The 13,662-nt window shown below is 45.8% G+C and overlaps 3 protein-coding genes across 6 annotated transcripts in view; 1 reads left to right on the forward strand and 2 right to left on the reverse strand.

The window, feature by feature from the left end:
* Nucleotides 1-22: 22 nt before the first annotated feature.
* On the forward strand, nt 23-2,943 carry LOC113213878 (acid phosphatase type 7). Its single transcript, XM_026433092.2, has 10 exons — nt 23-182; nt 280-382; nt 472-663; nt 758-966; nt 1,037-1,134; nt 1,229-1,406; nt 1,500-1,642; nt 1,724-1,895; nt 2,482-2,619; nt 2,728-2,943. Exons 1-10 carry the CDS (start codon nt 165-167, stop codon nt 2,794-2,796), a joined length of 1,320 nt encoding a protein of 439 aa, XP_026288877.1. The 5' UTR covers nt 23-164; the 3' UTR covers nt 2,797-2,943.
* LOC113213876 (uncharacterized) lies at nt 1,974-8,337 on the reverse strand. 3 transcript variants are annotated; one of them, XM_026433089.2, is made up of 20 exons: nt 8,163-8,337; nt 7,541-7,644; nt 7,307-7,458; nt 7,095-7,225; nt 6,867-7,002; nt 6,578-6,784; nt 6,250-6,484; nt 5,951-6,153; nt 5,704-5,881; nt 5,421-5,621; nt 5,228-5,337; nt 4,962-5,108; nt 4,739-4,879; nt 4,453-4,654; nt 4,288-4,376; nt 4,033-4,219; nt 3,701-3,943; nt 3,388-3,629; nt 3,155-3,300; nt 1,974-3,075 (listed from the first exon to the last, which is right to left on the reverse strand). In XM_026433089.2, exons 1-20 carry the CDS (start codon nt 8,242-8,244, stop codon nt 3,044-3,046), a joined length of 3,168 nt encoding a protein of 1,055 aa, XP_026288874.1. In that variant the 5' UTR covers nt 8,245-8,337; the 3' UTR covers nt 1,974-3,043. The 3 variants fall into 3 exon arrangements, with proteins under 3 accessions (XP_026288874.1, XP_026288873.1, XP_026288872.1); XM_026433088.2 differs by having other exon boundaries at nt 1,974-3,300; nt 6,250-6,481; nt 8,163-8,336; XM_026433087.2 differs by having other exon boundaries at nt 1,974-3,300; nt 8,163-8,336.
* A 1,515-nt stretch (nt 8,338-9,852) lies between these two features.
* The window catches only part of LOC113213874 (uncharacterized), a 9,489-nt gene continuing 5,679 nt past the window's right edge, over nt 9,853-13,662 (reverse strand). For both annotated transcript variants that reach the window (XM_052267747.1, XM_052267746.1), the window contains exons 3-4: nt 13,329-13,463; nt 9,853-11,226 (exon numbers count right to left, since the gene is read on the reverse strand). In XM_052267747.1, the coding sequence (XP_052123707.1) occupies nt 11,066-11,226; nt 13,329-13,463 (296 nt within the window). In that variant the 3' untranslated portion in view covers nt 9,853-11,065. The remainder of the gene's footprint in view (nt 11,227-13,328; nt 13,464-13,662) is intronic.

The raw sequence follows: 13,662 nt of genomic DNA on the forward strand, positions 1-13,662 counted from the left end.
CTGCCTGACAGCATCTGCCAGAGAATCGTCTGCTTGGCTTAACAAAAACACAAACAAACTGTTTTTCCTAGCGCTTATCTATTAGTGAGTGTCTGCTTGTGTCACAGCAAAGGCAAGATGAAATCGATGGAGGACATCAAAATCACATAGTTGTTCCCAGCATAATGATGAAACTCAACACGGTAAATTATATATTCTTTCAAGCTTTTAGTATTAGCATGGAAGTGTTACATGACACACAACACACTTACCGCCGTGCGGCACCTAATTTATTTTCAGGATCTGAAGATGTTGCTGCCTTTGTTCATTGTGTATTCTCTATTGTCACCATGTTCTGCCACTGATTATTTTCAACCCGAGCAGATTCATTTATCTTATGGCGGTAAGTTGGTGGTTTACTCATTATTCTACCACCTATCTCTGGCATTTGAAGCAAGCATTCTAAAAGTGCACTTTATTTTGACTTAATAGAAAATGTCTATGATATTGTTGTCACTTGGACAACATACAGTGATTGTAAATCTTCTGTAGAATACGGTATTGAGCACATTGCCCTGAAAGCTCATGGAAATACCACAAAATTTATTGATGGAGGCTCTGAAAGGAGAGTAATGTATATTCACAGGGTGCTGCTTAGCAATTTAACTTCCAGCTCCAAATATGGTGAGTCTTCTGAAAAGTATCATTTATTTTGCAGCACTTACTGTTTTTTATGTACTTGCATTTCCATTTTTAATATTGACTTTCTATCCTCAAGTTTATCATTGTGGAAGTGATCTTGGTTGGTCAGGGGTGTTTTGGTTTTTAACACCACCTGATGAATCAAAGTGGAGTCCTCACCTTGCCATATATGGTGACATGGGTAATGAAAATGCCCAATCGTTAGCAAGACTCCAAGAAGAAGTTCAAAGAAGTGTCTATGACGCCATAATTCATGTTGGTGATTTTGCATATGACATGGACTCGGTGAGTTTGTTATTTTCTAATTTGTAAATTTGACACTCATACACTAATTAATCTTCAAAATTTTTTTAAGGATAATGCAAGAGTTGGTGATGAGTTCATGAGGCAAATTGAAACTGTGGCAGCATATGTTCCATACATGACATGTCCAGGCAACCATGAGCAAACTTAGTGTGTACTTTTTATCTTAACATTCACCAAATTTTTGTTCATGTTGTGATAGTGTGGTTCCAAGTATATGCACATTTTCAAAATATCATTCCAGCAACTTCAGTAACTATAGAGCAAGATTCAGTATGCCTGGAGAATCAGAGGGGTTGTGGTACAGCTTCGACATGGGGCCAGTTCATTTTGTTGCATTGTCTACTGAAGTATATTACAACTTCAATTATGGAATGAAGCAGTTGGTAAAGCAATACTATTGGCTTGAAGAAGACTTGAAGGTAAGTAATAATGAAAGAGAGCAACATTCAATCAGTTCTTCATCCAAAGTTTAAATGAATAATAAATAAATTTTTGAACTTATATCTTTGAAGAAAGCAAGTGAACCAGAAAATAGAAAAAAGCACCCATGGATCATAACCTATGGTCATCGACCTATGTATTGTAGCAACTATGATTTTGATGATTGTAGACAACATTCAACATTTGTACGAAGTGGAATCCCAGTTTTAAAATGGTAAGTTTCAATCATTTCTGTAAACTTTGAAAACAGTTGCCAAGATGGACTAGATGAAGGGAATTCAATTCTGGTTTACAGGTTTGGTCTTGAAGAAATGTTCTATCGATATGGTGTTGATCTGAGTATATGGGCTCATGAGCATTCTTACGAACGGTTGTGGCCAGTTTATGACTACAAAGTATTGAATGGTAGTGTCAATCAGCCATACCAAAACCCAAGAGCAACCGTACACATAATTACTGGATCTGCAGTACGTATATGGTGGACAAATCTAAATTCCTTTCTCAATACTCTGTGGGTAAAAACTTGAAATGCTATAACTATAACATAAAACTAGTTAAGGGAGTATATTAATTAAAAAAACAGTGCTATAATTTTGATGAGATCAGCTTAATGACTTTAAGTAATAACAAATTCATGAGACAAAACATCTTAAACAAAGACTTTTGGATGGAATACTTCAAACAGCTGGGCTATATTGTGAAAAACAAATTACCAACTAGTACCTACATTTCATTAGTTAGGCACTAAAATGCACTGCACATAATACAATAAAAGTATGCAGTACCAAAATACATTGGTACTATTGGAGTAAAATATTGATTTAGCAAACAACACTATGATTCCAAAAACTAACGAGTGTAGCAAGATTCAAAACAAGTTTGTTTTGGTCCATCAAAAATTAACATTCATAAGGGGTACATGTTTTGATAAATAATTTGACCTATATAAAAATCACATTTTTTCTAACATTAAACAAAATGTTAAACCAAAATAATCAACTGAGATCTAACGTAACTAAAAACAAACTGTTTTAAAATAATACATGATTACAGGGTTGCAGTGAGCGTACTGATCCGTTCATTCCAAATAAGCCAGAGTGGTCAGCATTCCGAAACAGTGACTACGGGTATACTAAAGTCAAGGCATGGAATGATACCCATCTCTATGTGGAACAAGTGTCAGATGACCAGGTTTGTTTTTATCACTTTAAATCACTAGCTTATTGACACAAGATGCTAGAGGATGCTAGGTTGTATTTTGTTTCAACACTCACTAATTTTTGACCCCTTTGCTTTTAGGATGGAAAAGTTATAGATAACATCTGGTTAGTCAAGGACAAACATGAAGCTTTCAACAATCTTAAATGATATCCTTACAACAAACAACAAGAACAGCTTCGTCTAGGATGATACTATATCATCCTAGGCTTAGTGCTGGTTGACCAACTATTTTTTCTAAAATTATATCCTCCTGCTCTGCAGCTATAAAATAAGAATAGTCATACGGAATTCACATATTTTTTCCCCTTAATTTTTTATTTTTTTTACACAGTCCTAGTTCAATCTTCTAAAGGAAACACCTCACGTCTCCATAACTTACTTGTCATACTAGTTATCAAAAGCGCTCTCCACTTGTTGGAAAAGGAGCTGAAGGGTAAAATTTAATTGAAAATCAAGATTATTACCATTGAACAAAATCTGTACAGAAAGAGCAATATACACCTACCGGTATCACTGCAAACTGATGAGCAGGATTCATCTGGCACAAATCTTCTTAAAACAGATGTAAGAATCAGGAGAGAACTTTGTAGACCAGCGGGAAGATGACGTTGTAACCAAGTTCCTTTGTATTGTTCAATGTGAGCAAGTAATCTGAAGAAGGAGATAAATGGATTTTAAGTTATAATAAATTGAATGTTTACTGGAATTTCTAACGAATTTTGTGACACTTTTGCTTACTTGTTAGCGATGTCAGTACGGAATGTTGGAGGGAGATTAGATATTCCTAGGTTAATCACAGATAGTCCCATATTTGAGTTTGGATTAGTTCCAACAGACACAAGTGATCGGCCAATACGACAGGATGTCAAAAGCAAGTCTGCAGCCAGCTGCAATTCTTGAACAACCATCTCAGAAAACCGGCATTGTGGCTTAGCAGCAAATAAACTGGTCTGACATCTTTTGATATGTTTTGATACTCTCTAAAAACACAAAACACAAACAGTAAAATTGATTGACTAAATGAGAAATTTGTTAAAGGAAATAAACTTACAGCAAACAAATCAACAGGTGTCCTTTCAAGATTGACACTGTCGGGGTCAGTCAGAAGTTTGTAAAGAGCAGAACCATCTTGGGGAGGGAGGTCCCTTGGATCATTTCGATCCTGTCCGCGACTAACTCTTAGGACAAGAGTCTCAGCATATCCTAGTTCCAAGATAACACCTCCAAGAATACCAGCACTATCCAAGAACACATGGGTATCCAACAAAGCTGGTAGAGAGGTATGTAAGTAATCCTGAACAAATGAGCAATGAATCAAAATAAGATATTATAAACCAGAAGTTGGATAGATAGATATTGCATAATTCCCTGCAAGTAACAAACCCAATGTGTTGAGGCATTCCAAGCAAGCCCAGCGCCAACAACAAAACCAGGCAAACTGAAGGGATGGGGTGTCAGATGAAAAGATCCAGACCAATGAGCAATGACAACTCCAAGAGACCCTTGCTTTTGTGCAGCTTGTACAGCACGGTAGATGTTACAAATGGAAGCCTCAGGGCACCCTGCCAAGCTGTAAAGCATAATCAAAGTGAGTCACAGCTATCACAAAAAACAAAATGTGTTTGAAAAGTTTCTCACCTATTCCAACTCGCAGTTCCAGGACAGAGACAAGTCATGTTACCTTGGCTGCGAAAGTCTTGAGTCCATTGCACAAAGTCGTAGTCAGCCTTAATAACAGAAAAAGATTTTTTAAAAGAGTCCTATATTAAAAGCAGACAAGAACCAAAGTTGCTCAAAACAAACCTGGAAGCCATATTCTACGAGGACAACATTTGGAGGAATATTATAAAATCTGCTGTGCAGACCATTAGCACACAACATCAAGGTGATGTTGGGTGGGAGATCCAGCCGATGCCAAAGTTCTCTCATAAAACTGGGAACTCCATACAACCCATTATCATTTTCCAAAGCAAGGCTTATTTGATCACTCTCCGCACCACGAGATCTTATTAACACAAATGAGATTCAGTAATGTAAATAGCAGTTAGAAATTCACCAAAGACATGACATAAGCATTTGAGTCACAAACCTATCAAGGTCTTCATTTTCTACTGAGACAGAGCTACTCCGATTTCCTGCTTCTGTACTATCATTTGGGCAGCGATGTGTAGAAGAATCGTCATCTCGTGCTAAGAGAAGGCTGCTTAGTCTTGGTCCAACATGAACGTACCTGTCATCAAATCAAACGTTACCTGATTAAATTGTACATGTGCAATTATTATTAATGTTAGCAGGCACCCAAGTCAGCATACCTTATATTTGGAAAACTTGCAATTATTTCTTGGAAAGCAGGCCACATTTTTGTTAAGTGTTGGCAGTTCACATGTGGCTCAACATCTAGAACTGGTACTAAGCTTATGAATCGGTCTTGGCAATATCTATCTATAGTCACCATTTCACTGAATGAGTAAAAAGGAAATGTCAATTAATTTATCACCCCCAAAAAATATCTACCTACATATTTACCACAAATTTGAAAATTAGTTGGTCAAAACCAGTACTAAAAACAACACTTTACCTCTTTGAATAGCATAACTGCCACTCATGACTTGGAAGTAGCCTAGTATACAAATGAAGATGAGATATTTTAAGCGATGACCAAACATCTATTAGGTGGAACAAGTAATCCTAAAAGAAAGACATAGCATAAATTTAATTCTCAATTTATTTTAGCTTAAAACTATTATTGGAGACACGTGAAAATAACCCACAAGGATGGGAACTCTTCCATTTGGTGACACATCTAAGAGAACAGCTCGGTGTCTCTGCGTAGGATAATCCTGAATTAAAACTGAAGGGAGTGTTGGTTTCCTTCCTTCTTGTTCAGCTGCGGCAACACTCAAGCGTAGCAGTTGAGTGAAAGTGCACAGTGCATAATGTAAGCCAGCCAAACTGGCAGCAGCTATTTTGACCTTTGTAAGGAAAGAGAATTTTCACATTAATGTTGAACAATATAGAAAATTTATAACACATAAAACAAATACAATCACTTACTTTAATTGAACTTATATGGATCTGATATGCATCCCTATGGCTGAACAAATCCTCATTCACAGTGCATTCAACCTGGCTCTCAGTTTCCATACCAGCTGCAGGCTGAATATCTCCTATTTTTACATTGTATCCTAATGCTAGTAATGCAGTTCGGCTCAAATCCCACACATCCAAGATTCTGTAAAAATATTGATCAAATGAGAAACGGAAATTTATTTTTAACCAAAAATATATCTGATAGAATTACCTATGGACCGAGACGTTGCCCTGGACGACAGATATATGAAGTTCCTTCTGAGGCAAGAATGGTTCCTCCGGATCTCCATCTAATGCATCACTTCCTAGCTCAACAATATGTTGCGGCTGAGGCCATAGCAAATGCAATGGACCTTGTGTCACTAAAGGAGCAACTGGTGTATTAATGTGAGTTCGCACTAAGCTCTCAACCATCTGGATAATATAAATAGACATTCAACAAGGTGAGTCATAGGAACACATTTCTATTTTAAATCAAGCTGTCTTTATAAGTAATGTACATGACCTGACCTGATCAATTCTTGGAGCTAGATCAAGAGAAGCCTGTGATGAATACAAACTTCTTCTAGAACTTTTAGGGGAAGTAGATTCATGGGTGTAACAAGCACTTTGGCTATGATTAAGAGGAGCATGTTGAATATTTCCTTCTCCTCCATTAGACACAAAACCATTACTCCGGTTGACAACATCATAAGATTCAAGTGACACACTTCTTAATCTGTCCTTCTTGGGACTATTCATACTGCTAGATGTAATACAAAAAAGCGAAAAGAGGCCAATTATTCAACACATGCTTTGGATTCAATTTCAGTATGTATTTCCCTTGAGTCACTGTTACCTTGATGATAGCTTCCTAGTGTTGTGACAAGAGGGTAAATTCCTTTTCAGGTGAGGCACCTGCTCTGTATTTAAGGTGCTGTGATTTCCCTCCCCTGACGTTTGAGGTGGAGAAGATGCCGTCTCATAAGGAGCCAGTTTTGTTATAATTAGTTCTAAGGATGGCTTTTGGCTAGCAATCTCAAAAGCTGTTTTTCCTGAAAATTTCCTGGAGAAAAATTAAACATTATTGGCACATAATATATTTAATTGTACCACATTAATTGCAGAGTTGTCAACAACCAACTTACCCTTTAGTAGCTCGAACAAAAGCATTGGCCCCTGCCTGGATGAGCTCTTCAATTACATCAATGTCACCTCTAGCTACAGCATCATGTAAGGGTGTCACACCAAGTGAATTCACACTATTCACATCCGCCCCTCGGTCTAAATTCAGGCCAAAGTGAGATTAACACCATTAGAATTTCTAACTCTCAGCTTAGTGAATTAAAATATAGTTAGATAGGTACAGTACAGACCTAGTAGACATGACACAATTTCACGATTTCCATAACAAGCAGCCCAATGCAAAGGTGTGTTTCCACTTTCTTCACTATCCCATGAGTTTACAGAAATTCCAGCGGCTAACAACTGACAAACTCTCTCACAGCTACAAAAAAAAAATATTCAAGAAAATGAGTAGAAAAATCATTATGCTGAATAGTAACGCTGCGTCATCAGAATTACTTACTCAGAGCTTGCAGTGGCTCTTAATAATTCTTCAATGTATATCTCACGTAAATGGTGATTAGCTGCATCTACAGCATTGAGCCCCAGTTTGTTTTGAACTCGTGGATCAGAACCAAATGCCAGCAAAGTTCGGACCACATCACCATGGTTGAGCTATGTGATTAAATTATTAAGTCAAATTTTAAATATTTGAGGCAAGAATTAGAAAATTTAAAAAGCTTTAAAAACAAGTTACCTTAGTTGCTAAGTGCAGGAACGTCCCCTCATCTAAGCATGGAGAATTCAAAATTTTTTCCTTTGTTACAGCTCCAGGTTCATCTGGGGAAATCTGAGACTCACCTGTAGGCAAATTACAGTCTAGTTGGCAAATGGGGGGAAAATTCAAAAAGTCAGGCAACGTGAGAGAAAGGTCATAAACATAACACAGAAAGCAGAATAAGTATCAAGCATTTCTAAAAAAACAAAAGTATGGGGTGGATGCAACATTTAGCTTGCCTAGGAAAAGGGAAATAAAAAGAGAGGTACAGGGACTGGATGAACTCTAAATACACAGAGCCATGCTACGTCTCACATTAGTTTGCTGAAGAAAACGGTAGCTCCTCCAACATTGTTTTGTTTACATCGGTCTAGACCAACCCGCCCGCTGTCCAGTCCGCACTGCACGCGAGCCGCGGCCCACCGTTAAAGGAAGCGCCGACCTCAGGCCTCCCCTAAAACCCAAACGCTACCTCTAAATAGCCGATGGGCACCACGAGGGCCCTATGACACGACGTAAATGTCAAAATTGGGCAGAAGATATAGAAAGCCATAACCTCAACCTATGACGATTAGGTTGGCTGGAGGGCCGCAGATCTTACATGCTTCGAGGACACTGCGGATGATGTCCGTTCGACCCTGTTCTACGGCGATCCTCAAGTTATCCAGTATTTCTTGAAGCATTTTTGTTGCCCATAACACACGAAAGTAAACAAACCACCCCGATGACAGACACACGTCACTGTTTGTCCTGCGGAGCCTGCGGTCTGCAAATGAATGGCTTTGTACTTACTGCCAACCGTGCACCTCCGACAAGTGTCGCTGATCGGTGCTTTGGTGATTCCTTTTGGAGTATTCATACGTCACATAAATTTAAAACAAAATCTTTTTACAATTTTGTGTCACTGAATGTGCGATATATGAGAGACAATTAATAGAAGAAATATTACGATAGTTTACCTGTTGGCAACGTTTTTGGCGGGCTGGCCATCTTTTTCGAAAGGACACCCTCTTTCTCAAGACACGCTCGACAACGTTGGAGGCATAGGCATAACTTATGTGTTCTGATGTGTCTGGGGAGGAGCGAGAACCTGGGGACGGGACCGTCTAGTTAAGTACGTCCGTTTATCCAAGATTTCGAAAAACTCCGGGAGCTCAGCGCCTGTGAGACTCGGGATAGGCCACCCGCAGCACACACATGCATTGCAGGCAGGGCGTTGTCTAGTTACCAGGCGCTATGAGAGCTTGCAACTTACAGCAGCTGAAACTTGGCCGGTTCATTCGTAACGGCGAATGACAGACGTACTCTCTGGATGATTCCCGATAGTAACGATATGCCAGAGTGTGGTGTGATCCATTTCCCTCCCGAGAACTTACCGGTTTGTGGAAAAGCAGAATAATTGTTCGTCGCTCTCCAAGCTCCGTAACTTTCCTCGGCTGTGGATGATTTGGACCCAAAAAAGAGAGACTCGGGCCAGGAGCCATCTGCCTACCGTGAACTTTATCTCAGCTCATTTGCAAAGGGATTAGAATCGTCGCTATGCTCCTCACTTCAGAAACTTGGCCCATTTTAAACGGGGGCATCATAGCGGAGTCGCTGACTTTCCTCGGCAGCGTGTGCTAGTCGACGTCGAGCAACGCTCGGAAGAAGACGCCTGCACGCAGTGTCATTTTCATTTCTTAGAAATAAGAATTTTGCTGGTGTCGTCTGAACGGGTAAAGAAGGACAAGCCGGCAGAGCAAAGGGTGGTTGAGCCTCTACTCCACTATGAGTATGTCCTTTCCAGGACGGTGGATGAGTCAGAGTCAGGCCGGCCCCACAGTCACTTTTATCCGGACCGGATACATGCCGCGAACTCAAGCGTGTGAATTTGCCACACTTATAGTAGGCCTGTGAATTTCCATTCATACTCTTGCAGTAGGCATGTGAATTTCGATGAAGAAAATTCACATCCACTGCAGTGTACGAATGGAAATTCACACACATGCAAGTGTGCGACATTCACACACTTGGGTGTCCAGTGTATACTTTCCAGAGGGAAGCTCGCCGCTGTAGCTGGGGTGTAGCGATGGCACCGCACCGCGCCAAGGATTTGGTATCAGAGGTCACTTAAAGTTCCTGTTATTCTGGTAACAACGACCCCTCCCTGGGGGCTGCCCCAGCCTTGCTCCCGCCCCTAACGAGCACGGCCCAACGAGCCTCGCGCCTCCGCGCCTCCCCCGCGCTCAGGCCATCCATCAGCGTGTCTCCCGGAGAATAGATCATTGAAGGAGAAAAGACAATTGGGCAGGTTATTGCTAAGAACTCTTTAATTATACAGTCTTGAGAAGGAATGTTACATTCAAGGTGCGGACACAATGTAATATGACGTCACGCACTCTGCAGCGGAGACCGGAAACACAGTACAGGTCCAACGGCGAGTAGTAAATCACAAAATCACACGATAGATGATGACAGGGAGCACCCAGAAAAATGTGAAATGAACAGAGTTATGCTTATGCTTTTTGGATAGAGCATAACTTTACTGAGTCTCTCACACATTTCTCTGCGAGCAAGTCCGAGGTGGAGTGAAGCCATGCGATGTACTAGTATCAAACAGGGATGGATCAATTTGCTGACTTAAGTACACGATGATAAAGCTCCGGGTGAAACACCACCACCTTTGAGGCTCCACTCGCACAGGAAACCTAAACGTTCAGTGAAATTGGACTGAAATTGTGGCAAACACTCGTTGTAAATTGCGCTATTTTCTGCGATAAAGATATGAGAAACACTAAATGAGACGCCCACCAAATTTTCTATGCGCATAAAATATAGCTTGAATTTTAGCACTGGCTCCAGTCTTGACTTAAATCAATTCCTTACTTCTTACTTGGGAGGATCAAAAAAGGGGTGTCTATCCTACATACTCAAACTCGCCCCATTTGTGAAACGTTTGTGCACAGTGACTCCTGTGAGGTACTGCCTAGAAAGTATACGAATATGTAAAAGGCTCGCTTTTAGGCGAACAACGAGAGCAGAAGTGCATGAGGTTTAGGTGCGCATGGAGATTGAAACCCTCCCCCACCCCACGCTTTACCCTCCGACCCGGTGGTGCTCAGCATGGAGAGCGTCTCGGCGGCGTGCGAGGCGGCCCGCGGGTTGGCCCGCACCGGCCTTGATCAGGTCCGAGACGTGAACGTTTCGACTGCTCGCAAGAGTTTAGGGCTTACCGTGCGGGCCGCACCACACCCGCCCCGCTCCGCCACGCCCCTCCCTGAGTCGCGGTAGATGGCAATGGACTGCGGCGGAGCGGGCCGACCGTGATGAGAATACCGCGTGTTACAATAAGCTGGTGCGCAGTTAAGGCGGGTGAGTCACGAGCGGAGTACGGTCCAAATGAGGGACGTGCGAAAATGTGAGAGGATAACGTTTGATAAGGGAGAGGGTAGTAAGTAAGTTATGAACGAGACGACCGTCGGCGTCGTGATGGCGTCGTTGGTGTTGGTGGGCGGCTCCCCCGCCTCAGCGGCCCAGCCCCGCCCACAGCACCTGCGGGTCGTGGTTGTTGGACCGGCGCAGGGCGGCGGGCTCGCTCGTCTCCACGAAGTGCCTCGTCCTGGACGAAGGACGCTGGTTGCGCAGGGACGTCATGAGAGCTGGAGCCGACATGGGCCGCCCGGGACCTGCAACAGGAGGAGGCGCCGTGTGTCAGGCACCTGCTGCCGGGGGGACGGAGGCGCCCGACGGGGCCAGGCTGGGCCGGCCGCCGCACAGGGCCGCCCGCGGGTGGCCTACCCCCAGCTCCACAGGCGCCCTCACCCGGTGACACGGCCACGCGGCGCGCAGGGCACATTGTGCAGGGAATACTCCTGTCGACGCAAGTGTCGAGGGGTTCCCCAAACAATTTCCGAGGGGATCAGCTCAGCAGCGCGCAGCTGGCCTGGCGCTGGCGGCGGCGGCAGACGTTTGTGCGTCGCGTACAACGTCGCGGCGGACATGTTCCGGGGAGCGGGGAGTGTGGCGGGGGTGGATGGGGGAGTAGTACCCGGCGCCCTTACTGTTGGGAGAGTGGGGGCGAGGACGACGCAGCCCCTACACGAGCTGCGCACTGGGGCGGAGAGCGTGGAGAGAGCGAAGAATGCCCCGTTTGATGTGCGGGGCTGAAGAGGGGGGGGGGCCACCGATACCTAATCAGGCGAGGGCAGACACGACAGCGATGGAACGCACGTCAAGCACACACGTGCGGTATGCACAAGCACCACTAGGCCCACCCCGAGTCCCGGCTACGTCTGCAGACTGATTCAGAAGAGCGCTCTCCTCGCTCCGTCTCTCTCCCACTCATGGGGCGCGCCGTACAGGTGCGAGAGAGACGGAGCGAGGAGAGCGCTCTTCTGAATCAGTCTGCAGCTGCACACTTACCCGCCTGATGCAGCGGATGGTCGAGCCGAAGCGACGCGTCCTCGGCGGGCTCTCCCCCAGGGACCCCAGGGGCCCCAGGGGCCCTAGGAGCCCGGAGCCCCAGTGCGCCGCCCCCTCGATGCCCCAGTGGGGGCCCCCCGCCCCCGCGCGCCCGTAACCGAGGCCTCTGCCGGGGCCCAGCCCGCTGGGCAGCCCCAGCGCCGCCCGGGTGCGGGCGAGTGGAGGGGCCAGGTCGCCCGGGGGGCAGCGGTAGGCGGGGGCGGGGCCCCAGGGGGCGCACGGGCCCTGGGCCGGGCCCACCGCGGGCAGCAGCGCTGTCCAGGCCGCGGGCGCAACGGAACACAGCATTAGCTCCATGCACCACACTAATAACGACAAGCGGGGGCAAGCGGGGGCCCCCCGGGGAGCGAGGCGGGGCGGCTCTCCCTCCCCCGCGCAGCCCTCGCAGCCCTCGCAGCCCGCGCAGCCCCCCGCGTACAATATGACAAAGGAGCAAATATTGCGAAAGCGTGTGTACACCCCAGATAGCAGGGACAGGGACGCGGGGCCAGGACCATACCTTCCGCCGACCGCCGTCCGCCTTTGTAGACCGGACCCCCAAGGGTTGTCCCTGCCCGAGACGAGCTACGAGCCGGCTACGAGGACGAAAGGTGCATAGCCGGCGGAGTGGAAAAGAAAGGGAAGGGGGCAGATACAAGAGGCAACGTGTAACCACCGACGCGTCCCTGACGCTCTAGCGCAACGGACTTCCCACAGGACATCAATGGAAATGAGAACCAGCAAGTACTGATCTAGAGAGCAGAAGCAGAGGAACGAATATGTTGGTGTCATTTCACGGAATTTCGCCCGCGGGAACTAAAAGGTTACAGGTGATTCCAGCAAGAGTTCTCCCAGAGCCACCCTTCCGTGCCGTCGCGTCGTTGCCTTTGGCGAGAGAAACAGCCGGCAGACAAGGCGAGCAAATTCACCACCTCCGCTACTTTGGAGGTCTGACGCGTAGGGAATGAGGGCCATCGCGAAGTTCGTGGCGTCGCAACTCATGGCGCGGCGTCGGCTGGAACGGACGCGCCTGCCTGCAAACGCGCACTGCGCGCGCAAGTTGGCAAACACATACACCCACACGCACGCGCAGCAGCAGCAGCAGCAGCAGCAGGCCTGAGTGGACGGAGTGCGCCCCGCGGGCAAGGTGTGCATGATGAGGTTCACATTCCCCGCCCCTCCCGCCCCGCCGCGCCCCTCTTCTCCCCATCAACCCCACCTACTCTAGATTACAGATCAAATTAGATTGACCTGCTGGCCGACGCCTTGTCGCGTCCATGCCAGCTCGTCAAGGACCGCTCATCGCCCCCGCCGGACTCGCACTCACCTGCTTGCGGCAGCATCTCGTGCGGGCTGTCCACGCCGCCCAGCACCATGCGCCGCTCCTCGGGCGTCATGTTCTCCATGGACTCCAGGTTGTCCTGCAGGTTGCTGAAGAAGCTGCTGAGATCGCTGAGCACGCCTGCAACACACGAAGGAGAGGGCGACGCGCGATAGAGGGGAGGAAATGGGATGGGGGGAGCTCGGGGAGGTCAACAAGTGGAACAGGCAGTAGTCAGCCTCACATCTAGCCCAGAGGGAGGGGAGGGAGGAAAGACCCGTTCGTCAGGCGGCAATAAATATCAAATATCCCTCACTCATTGCCCTGCCCTGCACCCCCC

Source organism: Frankliniella occidentalis, unplaced genomic scaffold, assembly GCF_000697945.3.
Source record: "Frankliniella occidentalis isolate FOCC.00 unplaced genomic scaffold, Focc_3.1 Scaffold58, whole genome shotgun sequence".
Lineage (NCBI taxonomy): Eukaryota > Metazoa > Arthropoda > Insecta > Thysanoptera > Thripidae > Frankliniella > Frankliniella occidentalis.